At 42.0% G+C, this 19,716-nt stretch overlaps 1 protein-coding gene across 3 annotated transcripts in view; it reads left to right on the forward strand.

Annotated features, from left to right (window-relative positions):
- Positions 1 to 1,269: 1,269 nt before the first annotated feature.
- YAP1 (Yes1 associated transcriptional regulator) overlaps positions 1,270 to 19,716 on the forward strand; it is a 109,163-nt gene continuing 90,716 nt past the window's right edge. For all 3 annotated transcript variants that reach the window (XM_034665636.1, XM_034665638.1, XM_034665637.1), the window contains exon 1: positions 1,270 to 1,557. In XM_034665636.1, coding sequence (XP_034521527.1) covers positions 1,520 to 1,557 — 38 coding nt within the window. In that variant the 5' untranslated portion in view covers positions 1,270 to 1,519. The remainder of the gene's footprint in view (positions 1,558 to 19,716) is intronic.

Below are 19,716 nucleotides of genomic sequence, written 5' to 3' on the forward strand. Positions count from 1 at the left end.
TTCTGTAAGTTTGGTTTTTATTTCTGCTAGTGATTTCCTAATTGAGGTTTATTTTGATTGGAAGCTCAGCAGTGTGGCTGACTTTAAGGCATAAATGCCTCTGCTGATTTTCCTAGTCTCCTTTCCCCTATCGGTCCAGAAAATTCTTACTTTAATAATCAGACCCTAATTCTAATGAGGAATTTAAACAGCCGTGCTGGATTGTGAGTAGTACGAATGTGGGTTATAAATACTGTTGTCCACAAGCTATTGGATATAAATTCGCTTATGTGTACACACACCTGTGTCTGAAAGAAGCCCTCTTACAAATGACAGAACTGAGGCTCACAGACACCGATCATTGTTCACTGTCACAGTAGCCAGTTTGGACTGGAGCTGAGATCTTTGGGGTCTGGGTGTATATGTTCACATTTTATCATCTAGGTAGGAATACATGGTTGGGTTTTGATTTCATTAGATGTCTTTTAAGAACGTTTGATTCTGACTATCTTGCATTCTTTAAAAGTTGTGTAGTTGGTGATGGTTTTATTGATGGCATTGGTCCATGGTGAGAAAAAATGACAGTTGTCCTGTGTTTAGGGCTTGGCTTGGAAAAGAAACATTAACTACTTAAAGCCTAGTTGAAAAAGAGGAAGTGTGTAGTTATTATATTCCTTGGGTCGTGTTACACCTGGGACGTTTTAGAGCTCAGAATAGCACCCATACTGCCTTGGTCTTTTAGAAATTAAATTTTAGGGGCGCCTGGGTGGCTCAGTCAGTTGGTTAAGCGTCTGCCTTTGGCTCAGGTCATAATCCCTGAGTCCCCAGATCCTCCCACCTGGGGCTTCTTGCTCTGCGGGGAGTCTGCCTCTCCCTCTGCCTCTGCCCCTCCTCGACTCCCCCCGCACCCTCTCGTGAGCATGCGCCCGCTCTCTCCGTGTGTGTGTGTGTGTGTCTCTCTCAAATAAATAAAATATTTTTTTTTAAGAAATGGAGTTTTAAAATCCGACATACTGTAGAAATGTTCCATTCATTTTGTACAGTTTTCCTCTAAAATATATAGACGGCACATCTAATGTGTGCTAGGTAGAAATTAACTTAGATGGACTGCTGATTTATAAAGTTAAATGTTTGTGAAAGTACACTTTAAAATCACACAAACCATTTAAAAAATACACACCTATAAGCCTATATTCCTCTGTGTCAAACTTTAATTTTGCCTTTGGTATTTAGATATTTGGTTGCCATGAAATCCTGTCAAGGAAATTTAAAGGGACCCTCTTTAAAAATAATTTTAAAGAAATTTTCGTTTTACTGTTCCCAATAGGCCAGTACTGATGCAGGCACTGCGGGCGCCCTGACTCCACAGCACGTTCGCGCTCATTCCTCGCCAGCTTCCCTGCAGCTGGGAGCCGTATCCCCAGGGAACCTGACGGCCACCGGAGTAGTCTCTGGCCCAGCAGCTGCGCCTACCGCCCAGCACCTTCGACAGTCTTCCTTCGAGATCCCGGATGACGTGCCTCTGCCCGCGGGCTGGGAGATGGCCAAGACCTCTTCTGGTCAGAGGTACTTCTTAAAGTAAGTGAAAACCTGTTTTGAAAAGCACAGCAAGGTGGTATTGGGACGTAAAGTATCATTGGTTTTTACGTTTTACTTTATGTCAAGTTTAGTTTTATCTTGTGTCTATATACAGATACACCTATAACATATACACATATATACATACACATAAGTGTGTGGTTTTTTTTTTCACTTTAAGATGACCTAATTACCTTCTTTAGCTTGGGTAATGTTATGAAAGCTTGATTCTTGGTTCAGAGTTTTTTAATAATCTTTTCTTTTGTGGCAGTTTGGATATTCTCATTTTGACTTTGTTCCAAATCTGTTAATTAGCTTAAAACTGAAAGAATACTGTGAAGCATTTCAAATTAGGGGAATTACAGGCTAGCATAGTCTTAGGAAATGCCATAACTGACATCTCTTTAAATGAACATTTTATTGGTAGAGAAGAACTACAAAATAAGTAGGTCTTCTTTGGGAGTCAGATTACAATATTTGAGGGGCGCCTGGGTGGCACAGTGGTTAAGCGTCTGCCTTCGGCTCAGGGCGTGATTCTGGCGTTGTGGGATGGAGCCCCACATCAGGCTCCTCTGCTATGAGCCTGCTTCTTCCTCTCCCACTCCCCCTGCTTGTGTTCCCTCTCTTGCTGGCTGTCTCTATCTCTGTCGAATAAATAAATAAAATCTTAAAAAAAAAAAGATTACAATATTTGAGAATGTCAAATGGCAAATCCTTTAGCTGCAGTTTGATGTGACTGATTACTCCCCCCCCCCAATGTAAAGAGAAGTATGAGTTTTCATGTTTATACAGTCGCTCGGTGGCAGACTTCTTTCAAGTTAGCAGGTCTTCAAAACAATCCTCTTCTGGAAAAGCAAAAACAAGACCATTGCGTTATTTATTTTTATGAGACTTTTTGTCTTTAGCAAAATGGCAAAATTTCATTCAGGCTGAAAAGATCAAAATAGAATTTTATCCTTTCTCACTTTGAATTTGTAGATAAGACCTAAGTATTTTTATTTGGCTTTTTGGATTTAAGTGTATATAAAACTTAAAGTAATTATTATGACTGAAATTGATGTTTTTAAAAAGTTGCTTACTTCTTGCTGTTTAATCACGTGAGATAATAAAGTGACAGACAATCCAAGTTTTGATTGAAGTCTGTCTTGGCAGTCTACTCCTAAGGCAAATGTAACATTTATTTATTAGATCAGATAATACAATTAGTGATACTGTTTTGTTGTGTGAGTCTTACTTAGTATTTTATATTGTTTGTCTTCCAGGGTTTGTAATGTAATATAGGGTTTTCAGATAGGCTTGTTTAGAAGAGCAGAGAAAAAAGTTTGATCTTAAAAAGTTTCTACTGTTTTTTGCCCCCTCTCCTATAACATTTTTCTTCTTTTTAAAATTTGTTTTCTGGTGTCCTGGTATCCATTTCAAAGGGTCAGGTTTCAACCAGAACAATAAAGGGCCTGAGACTGGAAAGTACACACAAGTCTGGCAAACTCATCTGCATGAGCAAGATCATTTGTTCTCCAGCAGACATCCAAAGTAAATGATTGAAAGAGCTGCTAGCTGTGAGGGATGTGTCTTGAAGGGAAAAGGAACTGTTTCCGAGACAAACCAGGTCCTTGCAAGGAAAAAGAAAGGCTATACTTTTTTGAACCTCTCCCTGCTGGGTCACATGCTGACCTGGGGAGATTTTTTAAACAGCTTAATAGCCTGCTTGCCTCCTTTCTTTGGTTGATCCTGTAGCTAAAAGTATACGGTTAAAGAGCAGCGTTTATGCTCTTTTTAGTCTTTTGTGTCTTGTAATAGTTGCTTACAGGTGACATCCGCCCACGTTTTTGTTATTTTCAGTGATCTTGTTATTTTGACCTGAAATAAATATTCTGTACGTCCATTTAAAAAAAGTTTCCAGTGCTTTTCCTTTGAGAACAAATGTTTCTCTTAATGATATTAATAAAGATGGGTTAACGAAGGGTCGAGGTGTCTACACCACACCACCCTGAGCACCTCAGTTGAATGGGTCTGTAGGGAAGGTAAACCAGGCCGGGGAAGTATGAGTTGCCATAAACGACATTTTTGTGTACTGCACAGGTAAATGAGCTCATTAGTAGTATATGTCCTATGAGTCAGAGATGATGGTAAGTGAATCTTCTTTAGGAGCCAAGGTGCCTGTTGTCCAAGTTCATTTTTATCCTCCTTGTGATGTTTTCAAGTCAGGCTCTGTTTGGGACCAATATTTATATTTTTCTTGTGTCTGAAGAGGATTCATGTTGCCATCGAGATGTAGAATGTAGATTTATACTAGCTACTTTATACTCATTTCAATGATGAAAAACTGTATTTTACTATATACATCTTTTTATTTTTTATTTTCGTTTACATCTTTTTAAATAATCATCAGAACTAACTTTTAAGTTACTAAGTATATAATTTGTTGAGGTTTATACTTGGCATGAAGAAATCTGACTGTGAATGGTCCAAACATGTAAGGTGATGTAATTTGATTGAAAACTTAGAAATGTTGACTTTAGAAACCAATTGTTGCCTTGTGACCATAGATGAATGACTTTTTGAAGTCATTTGGCCCATCTTCTAGTTTCAAAGCAGCATAATTACTGAAGGATTATAAGCAGGTGATCACTGCTATTTTTGAAGCCCTCCATAGCTCAGTGAGATCTGGAGAAAAGACATTTCTTAGCCTGGCAAGTGGTAAGGAAGGAAGCTGCATTTATCAACATGTACTTGAGCTCTGGTATGATCGAAGGAGGTGAGAAAAGCTCCGTCTGTATATTACATGTATTATTTGTGCTAGTGAGTTTACTGTTTTAAAACTAATCTTGTCGACATTGTATATCGAGGTTTTGTTTTAAATGAATTCTTCCCTGTATTACTCTGAGAATTGTTGCGTTCTTCAGCTGTCTCACAGTTTTCCTACAGGAAATGGTTCTTCAAGTAGGTGGTCAACAACTTCCTATTTCTTTATAAGCTGCTGAATAACTTCCTGAATTAGTATTCTATAATATTTCTGGTTACAAGGAGTGTTTTTACTTCTCAGATTTTATTTTACTGAATCTGATACCTTGTAACTGTTAATGGTCATAGTTACAGAGACCTTCTTGTACATAATGTACCATATAGAATGATAATATGGTCTGAGAAATCTGATTCACTGATCTTAAGAGTTTGTAAATTTGCATGGTCGTAATAATGTTCTAATTTTTAAAGATGATTTTGTTTCATTTCTGCTGTTTGTCATTTTCTGAATAACTGGCCACAGTGTTTTGAGTCCTTGAAGATTGAAGGTTTACTTGTGGCCATGATTTGATGAAAAGTTACATTGAGTGTCTTGATCCACATTTTAAGAAGGTATTTTTCCAGAGATTTTCAACATCGCACAGCATATAACTTGGCTGGTATTTCAACATTAAATGAACTTGCTTGCAGGTGTTACTGATCACTGTAATTGGTTTGCTTCTTTTTTTGCTACGTGTTATTTCACAAGTGCATGTTCCACTGCCCTAATTAAAGCTACCCCAGAAATGTATTGATTAAAGGAGATGATTAAACCATTTTGTACTATAATTTGACGTGTGCTTCTCCCACACACTTGCCCAGTAAGAGACTAAAAACACAGGATATGTTTCTGTAATACAGATTGGATATTGTAAAAAGGAGCGGCTTCATAGAGAAGAAGCCTGTTCTGTTTTCTGGTTTCTTGATATGACTAGGGTAACCCAAATGATTTCCCATCAAAAATGGAAAGCTTGTAATATTGCCATTAAATGTTGATTAAGCTGCAAAAAGGAAAAAAGTTCAGATTGCAGTCACAGAGTGTGTTTCCCTGTCTGCGGGGAGGGCGGGTGTGTGCCTGTTTGTCTTGCTGTGGGGGCTCAGTGGAAGGAGAGGGAAGATGAAAGTTTGCCCCCCCCCTTGTGCCTTGCACTGCACAGTGGGTGGGCGGCCTGGGGAAGAGTGGCTGCAGTGCCACGTGACGAGCAGAGGAACTGGAGGCACCGTTGAGGACAGGGGCGGAAGAAAACCAGTTTGGAGGTAGTGGATGTGACAGAGTAAATAGAACACAGATTAATTTATTTCCTGAGGAGAATAGTGAGCAATTTTTGTGTGAACTAAGAAAGGTAGTTGACAAACTAGCTGTGAAATACAGCAAACTCTCAGTTGGCTGCAAGATGGTTGGCTCATTTTCTGTAAAAAACGACATTGAAAAAATACTCTTCCTCAAGAGCCTCACGTTAACTATTAAGAAAAAGAGCTAGGTAGCGTTTGAATAGTTGAAACTTAAGAAAACATGTTTTTGAAATCCTGAGATCGGTCCCCATTAGTAATGGAGAGTAATGAGTTTTACTTGATAGTTAGAAAAAGAATGTAAATTAGCACCCTCGAATAGTATTGCTAGCGTGAATGTGAATTGCCTTTTACCTTGAGGATTTGGGGGAGAGGCAGACGCTAAGCCTAACCTTTTGTCAAAATGTGTACTGAGGTTTAGGCTGAGGGCAAATCAAAGTGAAGTCATTTTAAAAATCAGTTGTTCAGTTTTAAGATTATTCATACTTAATTTACCCCCTTCAGTAATAGCATAATTTAGCCATTAATTATGACTTGGAAGTTGAATAATAGTTGAGTAGCGTTGGATAGAGGAGGTCTTCAGGGCTGTGTGGTTCCATAGCTCTGGTTACTAAGTGATCCTAGGGGCCATCAAAGCTGCAAGGCGTGAAAGGGACGTTGCTGTTTTTAGGAAGAAGAATTGTTTCGTGCTTCTGGCTGTGCAAGTCCGGCAGCACCGAGTTCCTGGAGACGAGCACTGCTGTGAGGGGAGCACTTCTGCTTGCAAAGGCCTTGACCCCTTCTAAAAGCAGACAAAGAAGTTTGGTCTAAATCACAATGGTCCTTTTTTTTCTTCTTCCTTTTAATATTTTAGACAAGAAAGAGTGGTCAGTTTAATCCTCCTTTGGCTCTTAGCATGAGAAGAATCAAAACCTTTAACGTATCAGTCGATAACATGTTGTTTCCCTGAATAATGTAGAAACTTAACAGAATAACTCAAATAAGGGTGTCTATTAAAATACCACTGTTTTCCTCCACCAGATATTTCCAGTGCTTTCTTTGTGGTTAGGGCTATTACTTCTCTATCTCTGGTGTGCTTCTCTATCTCTTCATGGGTAGTGTTAGTCACTAGACTTATCAAATTCCTCAGCAGCCAGGTCCTGATTGGGAGTGGGGAGGGTATGGTTTGTTGAAAGCTCTTTTCTTCCTCTTGCAGTTGCTTACTTAGCCTAAAGTGAGGAGGGTTTTTATTTGTTTTTAAAGTAAGGTTTCTTTATTTGACCAAGAAGTACATTTAGAGAGAGGTGCTTTTTGACATAGACTGTTTGGTTTGGGGTTTAGGAGAACGATGGCTTTATTCAGTGCAGCTCTACTTTCACAAAATTGAATGTGCACCACAAAGTTGTTTGAAATTTAACTTCCCACGTATCTTGAAGTGCCTCTAACATGGAGTAGCTTCTGGGGAGCTAAACCCCACCATCTAGGAGGCTGGCGGCGGTGCGGGGGGGAGGTGTAAGGAGGATTGTCTCTCTCCGTATGATTGTGAATGTGGGGTTTTGTTTTACATTTATAAAATTGTGGCTCCTCTTCCTCCTCCTCCATGTGTCAGTCAGATTTTGTTGGTTTTTAGTAACGTGTTTTCTTTTATTATGAAAGTGACGTGTTCACTAGAGGGAATTGGAAAATTCAGGAGAGGAGAAAGTAGGGCCAGAAGCACCTAGATTCTGCCAAGGAGAGAGGGGTCTGAAGATTCTCATTTTCATAGCCTCACATATAAATACGTATTTTGATATTTAATTTTGACGGGAAATAACATATACATAGTTTTAGAAAGTCCCTTAGTACTGTAAGATTTATAAAGAAAAAAGGCACTTCTGGCCCACTTTGCTTTTATCTCTGGCTTGCATTCTCCCGAGGCAAAGCTTGGAACTCCTTTGAGATCCCTCCCCTCCCCCACATACTTAAGAAAACTCCTCCGTATTTATGAAATGTGCTGCACTGCTGTTTCTTAAAGTTTCTGCACCTCCTAAAATCCTTCTTCCTTTAATCCTCCTAATTTTTTTGTTAGGGACCTTTAACAGTGTTAAGGCTCTTTCCCGTTTGCCTGTAGCTGAGCTGTATGATGTATAGGAGTTTCTGAACAGCTTTGATATTTTCTTGGAATTGTTAATTGCCTTGTTTTTTCATTAGTGTTTGTTTCTGTTGGTGTTTTGCCCCCTTGGAAACAACCCTGAGTCCTTTCTTTGTCTTGCGCTCTGGATTAGAATGGTTGCTTCAGAGTCGTCCTACAGGGGCTCCCTGGGGGCTCCCCGGGGGGGCTCCCTGTTCTCTTCCTGGCAAGTCCCTGCATCACTCTCTCTGTTGGGAACCCTGTTGACTGTTTTTCTTGGTTTGTGCACTCTAAGAGTTGGCTCATCCTTCAGGAATTTACTGAGAAAAGGGGTGAATGGTAGGTAACTTCATTGAGATCCTCTATGTGTAAAAACATTTTTGTCTGTTGACATTTGATGGGCAGTTAGGTTGTAGAATTCAAGGCTAAGATTATTTTCCCTTGGAGTTTTTTTTTTTTTTTTAAAGATTTTATTTATTTATATGACAGAGACAGCCAGCAAGAGAGGGAACATAAGCAGGGGGAGTGGGAGAGGAAGAAGCAGGTTCCTAGCGGAGGAACCTGATGTGGGGCTCGATCCCAGAACGCCGGGATCACACCCTGAGCCGAAGGCAGACGCTTAACGACTGCGCCACTCAGGCGCCCCTTCCCTTGGAGTTTTGAAGGCAGTGCTCCATTTTATTTTAGCTTCCAGTTTTCGCATTGAACAGTTAAACCCATTTTGCCTCCTTTGGGGATTTTAGTATTTTTTGTCTTTATCTTTTGGGGGGGGTCCTTAAATTTCAAGATAGGCTTGGTATGTACCTTTTCTTCTTAATTGTGAAGATTTCACAAAATGGCTTGGAAGGTAAGTTGCCTCTTTAAGGTCCGTGGCGCAGGTGCCCAGCTTGTCCTTGGGTCCGGGGAAAGATTTCTTTTGTCGGTTCTTGGATAACTTCTTCCAGTCTGTTCTGTTTTCTTCTTCTGGAATTCCTGCTCATCAGAATAACTCTTTAATTTTATCTTCTCTATTTTTCTTCCCTTATCCTTTTGTTTTGCCTTCTGGAAGATTCCTTTAACTTTAGCTTTTAATTTTTTAATCGTTTTGTTTTTTTTTTCCCCAAGAGCTCTTCATCATTCTTAATTTCCAGGAATTCTTTTACTGAGCTCATTGTTCCTTTGCTATTTTTAAAAACATGCCATTTTTATTTCATGGATGTAGTGATAGAATATCTCTGAGGATTTTATTTTTATTTTTTATTTTTTATTTTTTTAAAGATTTTATTTATTTATTCGACAGAGATAGAGACAGCCAGCAAGAGAGGGAACACAAGCATGGGGAGTGGGAGAGGAAGAAGCAGGCTCATAGCAGAGGAACCTGATGTGGGGCTCGATCCCATAACACCGGGATCACGCCCTGAGCCGAAGGCAGACGCTTAACCGCTGTGCCACCCAGGCGCCCCTCTGAGGATTTTATAGTGGGTGTTTTTTTGTTCTTTTTCTTTCCTTTTTTTTTTTTTCCCTGAGTATGGTTGACGTAGTGGATGTTTTTCTTTCTTTCTTTCTTTCTTTCTTTCTTTCTTTCTTTCTTTCTTTCTCTCTTTCTCTCTTTCTCTCTTCATTTTATTTGAGACAGAGCATGAGCTGGGGGAGGGACAGAGGGGGAGGGAGAAGCAGACTCCCCATTGAGCAGGGAGGCCAACTTGGGGCTCGATCCCAGGACCCTGAGATCATGACCTGAGCTGAAGGCAGATCCTTCATCTACTGAGCCACTCAGATGCCCCTGGGTGTTTCTTTTTAAATTGTCTCCAGCTGCTTTCATTTCTTTAGTGGGCTTTACTGTAGAGGGGTATAACTGGGACCAACCAGGCCCTCAAGTTGTGCGGGGCCCTAAATGTCCCTTCTCCTGTAGTGGCCAGTTTCTTCCGATAAAAACCTGCCATCCTCTCCCATCCAAGAGTACTGAAGGTGGTGGGTAAGACTGTCTGCCCCTGTTTCAGGGCACAACAGCTTAGGGCTTAAGCGGCTTTATCCCTGCTCTCGGCTGTGGCAGGCATCGGAATCCAGAGCCTCTGGGTCCATTTCTCTGTAACATAAATTTCCCATCTCCTGCTTGGGCTGGGAGGGGGGTGTGCAATAGTTTTTTAAGAAGTTGTAGGTAAAATGAATTTTCGTGAATCCAATTTGTAATAGGTTAACTATGTAAAGTTGCCAGTTTTCTAAGCCCCCGTGACTACTGACAATTGCGTATGACTTGACCTACATATTACAGGATCAGTTTTTTTTCAAAGATTTATGTATTTGAGACAGAGAGAGCATGAACAGGAGGGACAGAGGGAGAGTCTCCAGCCAACTCCGCTCCAAGTGTGGAGCCCAGCAAGGGGCTGGATCTCACGACCCTGAGGTCGTGCTCTGAGCCAAAACCAGGAGTCCAACGCTTAACTGACTGAGCCACCCAGGTGCCCCTGCAGGATTACTTTTAATGGATACTTCATTAAATACTTTTCCTAGACAGATGATTAATTCAATTACATTTGTCCCCTTTAGTGACAGTTGTGCTAGTTTACATCTTTGTGTTAGATTTCCCTAAAGGGGGAACTGTATACTTTCACAACTAGGTAATAGGCATTTTGTTCTGAGGGCTCGGATTCTGAAATAGTGTGCAGGGACAGAAGCTTGGGAGACCTGATTCTCGTTCCTCCATGTGACCATGGAGATGCTCCTGCTTGGAGGTCATTTTCACGTTCTTTGTCTGGTATACACGGCTATACAGTAAAACGGCCTTACAAAATTATTTTGTGTCTTCCTCCCCCTGGTTTGCATTGGTATAGATGCTGTTAGGATAAAGAAAACATTTGTGCATATCTAAATTGATTAGATATTATTGGTGTACTTATGTAGGTTAACCTCCAGAGGTATATAACTTGGTTTTATCTTTGTTTTGGCAGTTGCTTTCCTTGGCAAGCGCTCATTTTTCAATAGGTTATTGTAGATGTCATAAAACAACATAAAATGTTTTCTACCTGTGATAAAATCGTGGAGAGGTAAGTGGTTAGAATTTTGTGAAAACTGGGTTTCGTTTTCAATGGATTCACCCATAGTAGTGACTAAAATGTGTTAAGCCCCTTTGTTGCTGATGTCATTGAATTTATCCAGATCCATTTTTTCAGCAGCCTCTGCCTTGATTAGGTAAAAAGCAGTTACATATGGAAATACTTTGTGGAAGAAGAGGAAGAAAACCTTTTCAAAAACCACACATAATCCTAAATGACCAATACAAAACCAGACCAGAGCACTCTAGCCATCAGAGAACAGTGTGAAAGATATCAAAACGTGGATAAATCTGGATTGGAAAAGGTGTTAAAATGTTGTATGCTACAGAAGAATGGAGTAGAGTCAGTGTATCTTATCTTAGTTAATATGTAGAGTAAGGGAGTATATAAAGTAGCCAAATGCTAAGGGTAGGAAGGAGCTGAATGAGTGGAGATTTCTGAGACCTGCCTGGAGCTAATCCTTACCAGTAATGGGGGTCACAGTTAAAATTTACTGAACCCTCCTGCATAACTTTTTTTTTTTTTAAAGCCCTCTGGGGAAGAGTTGGCCAAAATACAGATGTTCCTGTTTTTCCTCTACACATGTTCAGACTGATATAGGTTATGTTTCTGAAATTGTGTAGTTTGGATGGGCTCCAGATGACTAATAGGTTCACTTTTAACCCCTCCCAGCTGGAGGGTGTGCAGACTTTCCTGTTAGGTGTGGTACAGATCTCTTCTTCTGGGTGACAAAATGAACACTGTTACTAGACAGCGATATGTAGAATTAAGATTGTTGTCCTCTATTTAAAGACGAAGCATGCCCTTTGTGCACCTGTGTATGAGTTTCCAGTTTGTGTCTGTCACACCGTAGGTAAGAGTTGGCACAGCCTATCTGTCAGTAGCCTGACTCCTTCCACTTCTGTAAACATGGTGATTTTTCTCAAGAAAGATCCACTTGGTTCTGGATGGTGTGTGTTGGCTCGCTGGCCTTGATGTACTTGACGGTCTTTCTCTCTGCCCTTCTTTGTTGTTTTCTTTGAGCTCAGCAGATGTGCGTAGAGGTCTCTTGATTTCATAAACACCTGTGTAGTGGTTTTAGGGAGCAGACATTGTTTTAAGGGTTTGCTGGGTCCCACTCTGTGGAGTTGGAACCAGATTCATACTATGTCAGTCAGGCCTGGATAGATCTCAAGACTCCCATTTCTTGCACTTTATCTTGTTTGCCTTTTTGTTGCTGACTCTCTCCGTGGAGAGTCTGCTGAGGCTAACTCAGGATAAGCTCACTAAGGGTAGATGTTGCCCTCTTGTTCTTGCTGTATTTATGACAGATGCCATCCCTCCGATTGCTCATGTATTTCAGAGTCCGTTGCTTGATGGCCAGCCTGATGAATGCCTGTAGTCCCTGCATAATTACTGGGGCTACTCAGCTCCATCCTAAAAAGATGCTAGAGTATTTACTTTCTGTATTCTGAAGTTAATTTTGTAAGTTTGAGATTGTTCTTAAACTCAGATAACTAGTCCTACTAAAAAAATACTCCATGTTTTCTGGGTGCAAATGAGTAGTAGTTCTACTTTGGTTATTACAAGTTTGTTCCACGGACAATGACTAGTTGACTGTGAATTAGATGAAGAAGGAGTAAACGTGTTGTTGAAGAGTGATACCAGTGAGGAGGAGACGCCTGGTAGTCCAGGGGAGAAGTAAGGAGGTGGTGGCAGGGGGCCCTGAGCAGGCTCTCGTCCCGTCCTGTGAATGCTCCTGTGAATGCGGTCAGCACCCTCTACTCCGCGTCTTCGGATGTGGACGAGTGGGGAGTCAAGAGGGAGCTGCACACAGTTTTTCTGGGAGCAGCTAAAGGGTTTGCCCTTCTCCTCTTGAATGACATTTGTGTCTTTGAGAGACTCCCTCCCTTCATGAAAATGAACCTATTAACTGGTTATATCTGTACCCTGACTTTGGGCATTAAAATAAAAAAAAAACACAACACAACAGTTCCATTATCATTACACTTGAAAAACCATTAAATGGTTTGGTCTGATTCATTGCTTGGGAAAAGTGTTTTAAAAGTGAGGACCACCCATTACAAGAACATTGAAAATACAGTTTTATCCTGTATGCAGCTTGAAAGTTTATTTTGATGTTGCAGCCTATTTTAAGATTTTTTTTTTTTTGCTATTTTTTTAAAAAAGATTTTATTTATTTATTCTACAGAGATAGAGACAGCCAGCGAGAGAGGGAACACAAGCAGGGGGAGTGGGAGAGGAAGAAGCAGGCTCCTAGCAGAGGAGCCTGATGTGGGGCTCGATCCCATAACGCTGGGATCACGCCCTGAGCCGAAGGCAGATGCTTAACCGCTGTGCCACCCAGGCGCCCCTATTTTTGCTATTTTTTGATAACATTTGTCAGAAAATGCTCAGTGAAGGGTTTCTTTCCATTTTTCTGGTACTAAGTGCAGCTTACCATAGTCCATTTGTTTATCATGTAAACTTTGTTAGCATTATGGAAAGTGAATATGGGCCCTTTTCATACATTATTTCATGTGCTGCACAAATAGAATTAATAGTAAAGTTCAGTGTAAGAAATTAACAATTTTTTTAACTTTTTATTTATTTATTTTATTTTATTACAATTATTTTTTAAAGATTTTATTTATTTACTCATGAGAGACAGAGAGGCAGAGGGAGAAGCAGGCCCCCCACAGGGCAGGGAGCCCAGTGTGGGACTCGAGCCCAGGACCCCGAGATCATGACCCAAGCCGAAGGCAGACACTTAACTGGCTGAGCCTCCCAGGAGCCCCTATTTTATTATTTTTTTTGAAGTTTTATTTATTTGAGTAATCCCTATACCCGTGTGGGGCTCAGACTCACGACCCTGAGATCAAGAGTCACATGCTTCATCTACCAGGTTAGGCAGGCGCCCCTGGTTTTTTACTTGTTAAAGTTGCATTGGAAAGCTGCTGATACCTAAAATTTTCTCAGAGATTTAAAGAATTTTTTTAAGTTAAACTTTAGAATTCATTTTAGACAAGCAGAATCAGATGGTTTAGTCCATTTTATGTTACCAAACTAAATATTTGAGTGCTTATCAATCAGTTTATTAAAATAAATTGTAAAACAGGGCACCTGGGTGGCTCAGTCGGTGAAGCATCTGCCTTTGGCTCAGGTCATGATCTCAGGGTCCTGGGATCGAGCCCCACATCAGGCTCCTTGCTCCTCCTTCCCCTGCTCAGGTGTGCTCTCACTCTCTCTCTCAAATAAATAAATAAATAAAATGTTTAAAAAAATAAATTGTGAAACAAATCTAATACTCTGCCTATCATCAGTATAAGTTACTGAGGAAACTAAGTTTTATCTTTTTTTTTTTTTTTTTTTAAGATTTTATTTGAGAGAGAGCTCGTGAGAGAGCAAGCGCACAAGCGGGGAAAGGACAAAGGGAGAGGGAGAAGCAGGCTCCCCGCTGAGCAGGGGGTGATGGGGGATTGATCCCGGGACCCTGAGATCATGACCTGAGCTGAAGGCAGACGCTTAACCAAATGAGCCACCCAGGTGCCCCTAAGTTTTGTCTTTTAAAACACATGGAGGACTTTATTTTATTTTATTTTTTTAAAGATTTTATTTTTATTTATTTGACAGAGATAGAGACAGCCAGTGAGAGAGGGAACACAAGCAGGGGGAGTGGGAGAGGAAAGAAGCAGGCTCACAGCAGAAGAGCCTGGTGGGGCTTGATCCCATAACGCCGGGATCACGCCCTGAGCCGAAGGCAGACGCCCAACCGCTGTGCCACCCAGGCGCCCCACACATGGAAGACTTTAAATTTATTAATAAAAGTTTTGTGGGGGCAGAACATTCTGAATGCTTTACGTAAACTCCGAGTTTACTGTGGCTGCAGGAGTCCATTGGTAGTTGGAGGAATGCTGGTGATTGAGAAATGAGTGTAGTCAACAGCAGCGGCATCTGCGGCCGCTCAGATGTCAGCTCCCACAGGAAAGCACGTGGAGGCCCTTCTCCTTCGCTGCGGGCTGTCTGGGTAAGCTGGGCTGCCCAAGCAGAAGCTCTCCAGCTGGGGGGCTGACATAGGACCCCGGATTTCTCTCCGGTGCCTCTCCCAGGTGCTGGCAAGGTGTGTTTCGCTCTGAGGTCCCTTTGCCCCGAAGGCGGCTGCCTTCCTGCTGTGTGCTCCTGAGCCCGCTCTTGTTCTCCGAGGTCCTGTGGGTCTAATAAGCCCCACACAGGGTCAGTCCAGACTCAAGAGCTTGGGAAGTGGAGTGCTCCCCGATGGGAGGAACTGCAGAATACCTTGCCTGTGTGTGTGTCCACCACACTAGATGGGAAATTATAAGAAATGATGTGCAGGACAGATGAATTACCATCTGGGGCCAAAAAAAAAAAAAAAAAAACTCAGGGTGAAACATAATCTCACTGGAAAACAGTTTATACTGTGAAGTAAAATCTCATTCTTTGTGAATAATGTAATATAATAAGTTGATAGGTGTTTCCTTTCAGGAGACCATCTGATCAGCCAGGTTATTTTGAAACCTCTCAGTGGGTTAGACAGTGTGTGGGCTTTTTGGTTACACTTGAGGGTTTGTGTTCAAGCCCGTGAATTCCAATTAGCGTCTAATTCGAATCATCCTCTAAAACTTGACTCTTGTATTTTATCAAAAACAGTCTCATTTTAAGTTATTTAGCTTTGGGTTAACAGAGTTATGGATCCACATGGAAAACCGCAGCAGAAACGACTGTGGACTTAGGTACCACCTCGTGTTTGGTTGAATTACGGGGGTGCTTTCTCTCCCTACCCAAATTCCACGGAGCTGAGAAAAATCTGCATTGTTCTTGCCGATAGTTTTACTTTATTCATTGAGACTTTGTAACTGCACAGACTGGTGAGTTGTCTGAGTGATGAAGTCATAGGTGTGTGTGTGAATACAGGTGATGTGCGGCGGGAGCCGTGTCCGGGCACCAGTGCTGCTCGGCTGTGGCCCCGCGGCACCTGTCGGATGAGCGAACACGTGAGGAGCGCTGCCTCACGGGCAGTTAGTGAACACGTTCTCCCACGTTTAATGTCAGAACCAAGGCCTCTAAAAACGGCAGTTCTTTTCCTCTTCGTGAAATTGAGGGGCTACAAAAATGGTTTAATCCATTGTAATTTTTTTTTTAAAGATTTTTATTTATTTATTTATTTGACAGAGATAGAGACAGCAGCGAGAGAGGGAACACAAGCAGGGGGAGTGGGAGAGGAAGAAGCAGGCTCCCAGCAGAGGAGCCTGACGTGGGACTCGATCCCATAACTCTGGGATCACGCCCTGAGCCGAAGGCAGACGCTTAACTGCTGTGCCACCCAGGCGCCCCTAATCCATTGTAATTTATGTTATCGAAAAGCTGAATTTAAACAGTGAATCAGATTTTAGCCCTGTGATTCATACTCCCAAAATGAGTAACGTGGTGAGCAGGATATCCCTAGTTGTTCTCTGGACTTGAAAAAAAAGGGAAAAGGTCTATGGTGACCCCTCCATTTTTGGTAGTGGAGCTGTATTAGGTCTATGAGGAGGCTTTACAAGAAAAAAGAGCCGCTATTTATGGAGCATTTCCTCAGGCCTGCAATCTGAAGCCATCGGAGCAGAGCTGCTGAGCAAGGCCGTGATTCTGCCAGTGGTTCTGCCCGCGGCCCCTGCAGCCCCCGCCCGGCCCCCGCCCTGCGGCCTGTGTGCAGCAAGAGCTGGGGACTGCTGCTGCTGCGAGCCAGGATGCAGGAGACAAGCTCCTTGTTGAGTTCTTAGGAAGCTGATCAGCACTCAGGAGTACAGTGGCCCCCTGGCCCCCACTTCCTTGTAGATGCTTAAAATCAGGTTGTCTTAGCGAACGCAGAACTTGTCCGGCAGTTTTGCTTAAGCTCACAAAAACAGATGTTGGGACTCATGTGTCAAAGAATTCCAGTGTAACGTATACATCCTTTACACCTGGAGTCTGTGTTTGGGAAGAGTTTGATTTTGGATTTTATGTAACTTTGTTGCTTATCTATGAAAATGTTTCTCCATAGAGTTTTGGGGTGGGTTTTTTGGGTGTTTTTGGTTTTTTTTGTTTTAAGATTTTATTCATTTATTAGAGAGCACAAGGAGTGGGGGGAGGGGGAGAGGGACAAGCAGGCTCCCTGGCTCTGCTGGGATCCTGCTTCTCCCTCTGCCCCTCCCCCTGCTTGTGTTCCCTCTCTGGCTGGCTGTCTCCCTGTCTGTCAAATAAATAAANCCAGCTGAGCCACCCAGGCGTCCATTTGGGGGATTTTTTAATAGTGGTCGAAAATAAAAGTCTCATCTGTGGTTTTTTTGTCATCATTGAATGAAATTGGGTTATCCGAATGTTGTTGGAAATTGTGTTTGTTTAGATGACAGCAATGATGAACTAAAACGAGTGACCTTCCTTCTGCTTAGGATAAAATTAATAGGAGTTTTGGGGCAGCTGGGTGGCTCAGTCATTAAGCGTCTGCCTTTGGCTCAGGTCGTGATCCCAGGGTCCTGGGATGGAGTCCCACATCGGGCTCCCTGCTCTGCTGGGATCCTGCTTCTCCCTCTGCCCCTCCCCCTGCTTGTGTTCCCTCTCTGGCTGGCTGTCTCCCTGTCTGTCAAATAAATAAATAAAATCTTTAAAAAAAATTAATAGGAGTTTTATCTTCAACAGGACCCTACTTCTAATCTGAATTTTATAACCTTTCTATTGTTTTGTGTCAAACTTTTAAAACTTGGTAGCTTTTCTATAAAAAATTCAGGTACTGTTCCACGGTATTCTCCACTGTATTAAAAAAATCCATTTTCCCGCTGTTCTGCATTCAATTTCAGGAAAATTTTAAATGACTGAGAAAAATGGTTTTTAGTAATGCCTGTAATTTTAATTTCAAGAAAGCATCAATTCATAAAATCCGGATTTATGTTACAAGAACTGAAATCTGCTTTCAATTCAGATTCTCTGGAAGTGTTGACATTTGTAGCTGTGATAATGTAGGCTATCTGAAATGGTTTTCTAGTCACGCACATTATCTGTAGGAGATGAGTATGTCCTAACTTACTATGTCTGCGCCCCCCCCCCATATGGACGAATGCAGGACGCAGGATGTCCCGCACTGACATGGGGCCTGGTAGAAGAGACACCCTGATCTCCGAGTAATCTCCTTGAGTTCCACAGTTAGATTGTGTGAAATAGTGAGTCTCTTAATGGTGGCAATTACAATTCAGAGAAAATTCTTAGTTTTTAACCTAAGCTGAGATTTTGGACATTTCTGTCATTAGCAAAATAGTGGGAACTGCTTTTTGTATTTCCTCACCACCCCCCTTCCAGGAACTATTTAGATGAAATACACGTGCTGTCTTTCCAGATTTTTCCTAGCCCCAAGTCTGCCTTACTGTCCCCTCTTCTGGCCTCCCATGGGCCTTGCTGGGAGTCGGGTTTCACCTACAGACTTGCTGTACCCCCCACACCCACCATCGTGCCAGCACATCTTAACTGCTCCCCAAAAAATGCTGAGAATTGCTTTTCTGTGTCTTTCCCAGTCATTTCAGAAATAGTTCTTTTCCTCTGTTGTGGTGCCTTCTGAAGGCTTCAGCACCATGCTCAGAGCGAGGAAGAAAAGGATTGAAAGCCACAGGGTCTCTGTCCTCTGTCAGGAGGTAGGGAGTGTGGGAACAGTTAGAAATGGCATGAGCTCAACAGTAGTCTGAGACTACTGTTGGTAACCCAGAAAAAGACAGATCGCTGTGTTGGAGGTTTGTGGGGCAGTTTGGTCTTCGGTTGTTTAGAAGGATTTTATTCTACACTGAATAATGAATCCTTTCGTTGTCTTTATTCTATTTGTGGTTTAGTAACTTCACAATTCTGTGATTTTAATAAAATCCTACATCTGGTTTAAAAACCTTTTCCCTCTTGAATTTCAGTTCCCTGATTATTTGCTGGGCCCCCCGCCCCGCTGTGGCAGGGCCCTTTTCAGTGCATCATTCTGTCTCTAACACGTGGTGTAGGGGCTGGCCTACAGTGAGCATCCAGCAATGTGACTGACTGGCTGACTTGCCTGCCTCCCGGAGCCTTGCTTTTCCTCCTCTGTAGAATTAGTGGATTGAAATGTGGGATCTCAAATTCTGTGACAATCAGTGAGAACCTTTACATGACTTCCCAGGTCTTTATACAAAGTCTTTTCTGACATGATGTTGTATTTACAGTGCTTTCCATTCAGCATAAAGTATACTAAGTTTAGTATATAATTAACCACTGTTAAGCAGAAACAGTAACTTGGACAACAGGAGGGATATATTTAGAGGAGGGATTTTTGTTATTGTGACTTAACTGTGGAGGAAAGGGAAAGTACAGAAGCTCAGACGCCGACATGACAGGAATTTAGGTAGGAATTAAGATGGAATTGATATTTAGAGATGGAGTTAGGAAGGACAGGGCTGACCTTTCTAGATGAAGACTCAGTGATTAGTTTTGGCGTATAGTTAGGTAAGAATGCACACCAATTTTAAGAAATCCTGTTTTTTTTGTTGTTTTTTTTTGTTTTTTTGTTTTTTTAAAGATTTTATTTATTTATTCGACAGAGATAGAGACAGCCAGCGAGAGAGGGAACACAAGCAGGGGTAGTGGGAGAGGAAGAAGCAGGCTCATAGCGGAGGAGCCTGGTGGGGCTCGATCCCGGAACGCCAGGATCACGCCCTGAGCTGAAGGCAGACGCTTAACCGCTGTGCCACCCAGGCGCCCCGAGAAATCCTGGTTTTGTTTGAGAAAATACCGACATGTCACTAGTTGCTTATTATCTAAAGATACTAGAAACAAGAATTGGAGATTGAAACTTCGGCTCTTTTTCATTTGTGTCTCTGTTAGCGCAGAAACTGGGAGTTCTTGTCGCCGTCCCTGAGAGCCAGAGGGCTTCTCTGGCTTCCTGCGGCAAGTGCTGTCCGAGGCCGGCTGGGCCGCAGCACCGCAGCGCCACACATTCTCCATATCGTC

The sequence above is a fragment of the Ailuropoda melanoleuca genome, chromosome 8 (genome assembly GCF_002007445.2).
Source record: "Ailuropoda melanoleuca isolate Jingjing chromosome 8, ASM200744v2, whole genome shotgun sequence".
NCBI classification, from domain to species: domain Eukaryota; kingdom Metazoa; phylum Chordata; class Mammalia; order Carnivora; family Ursidae; genus Ailuropoda; species Ailuropoda melanoleuca.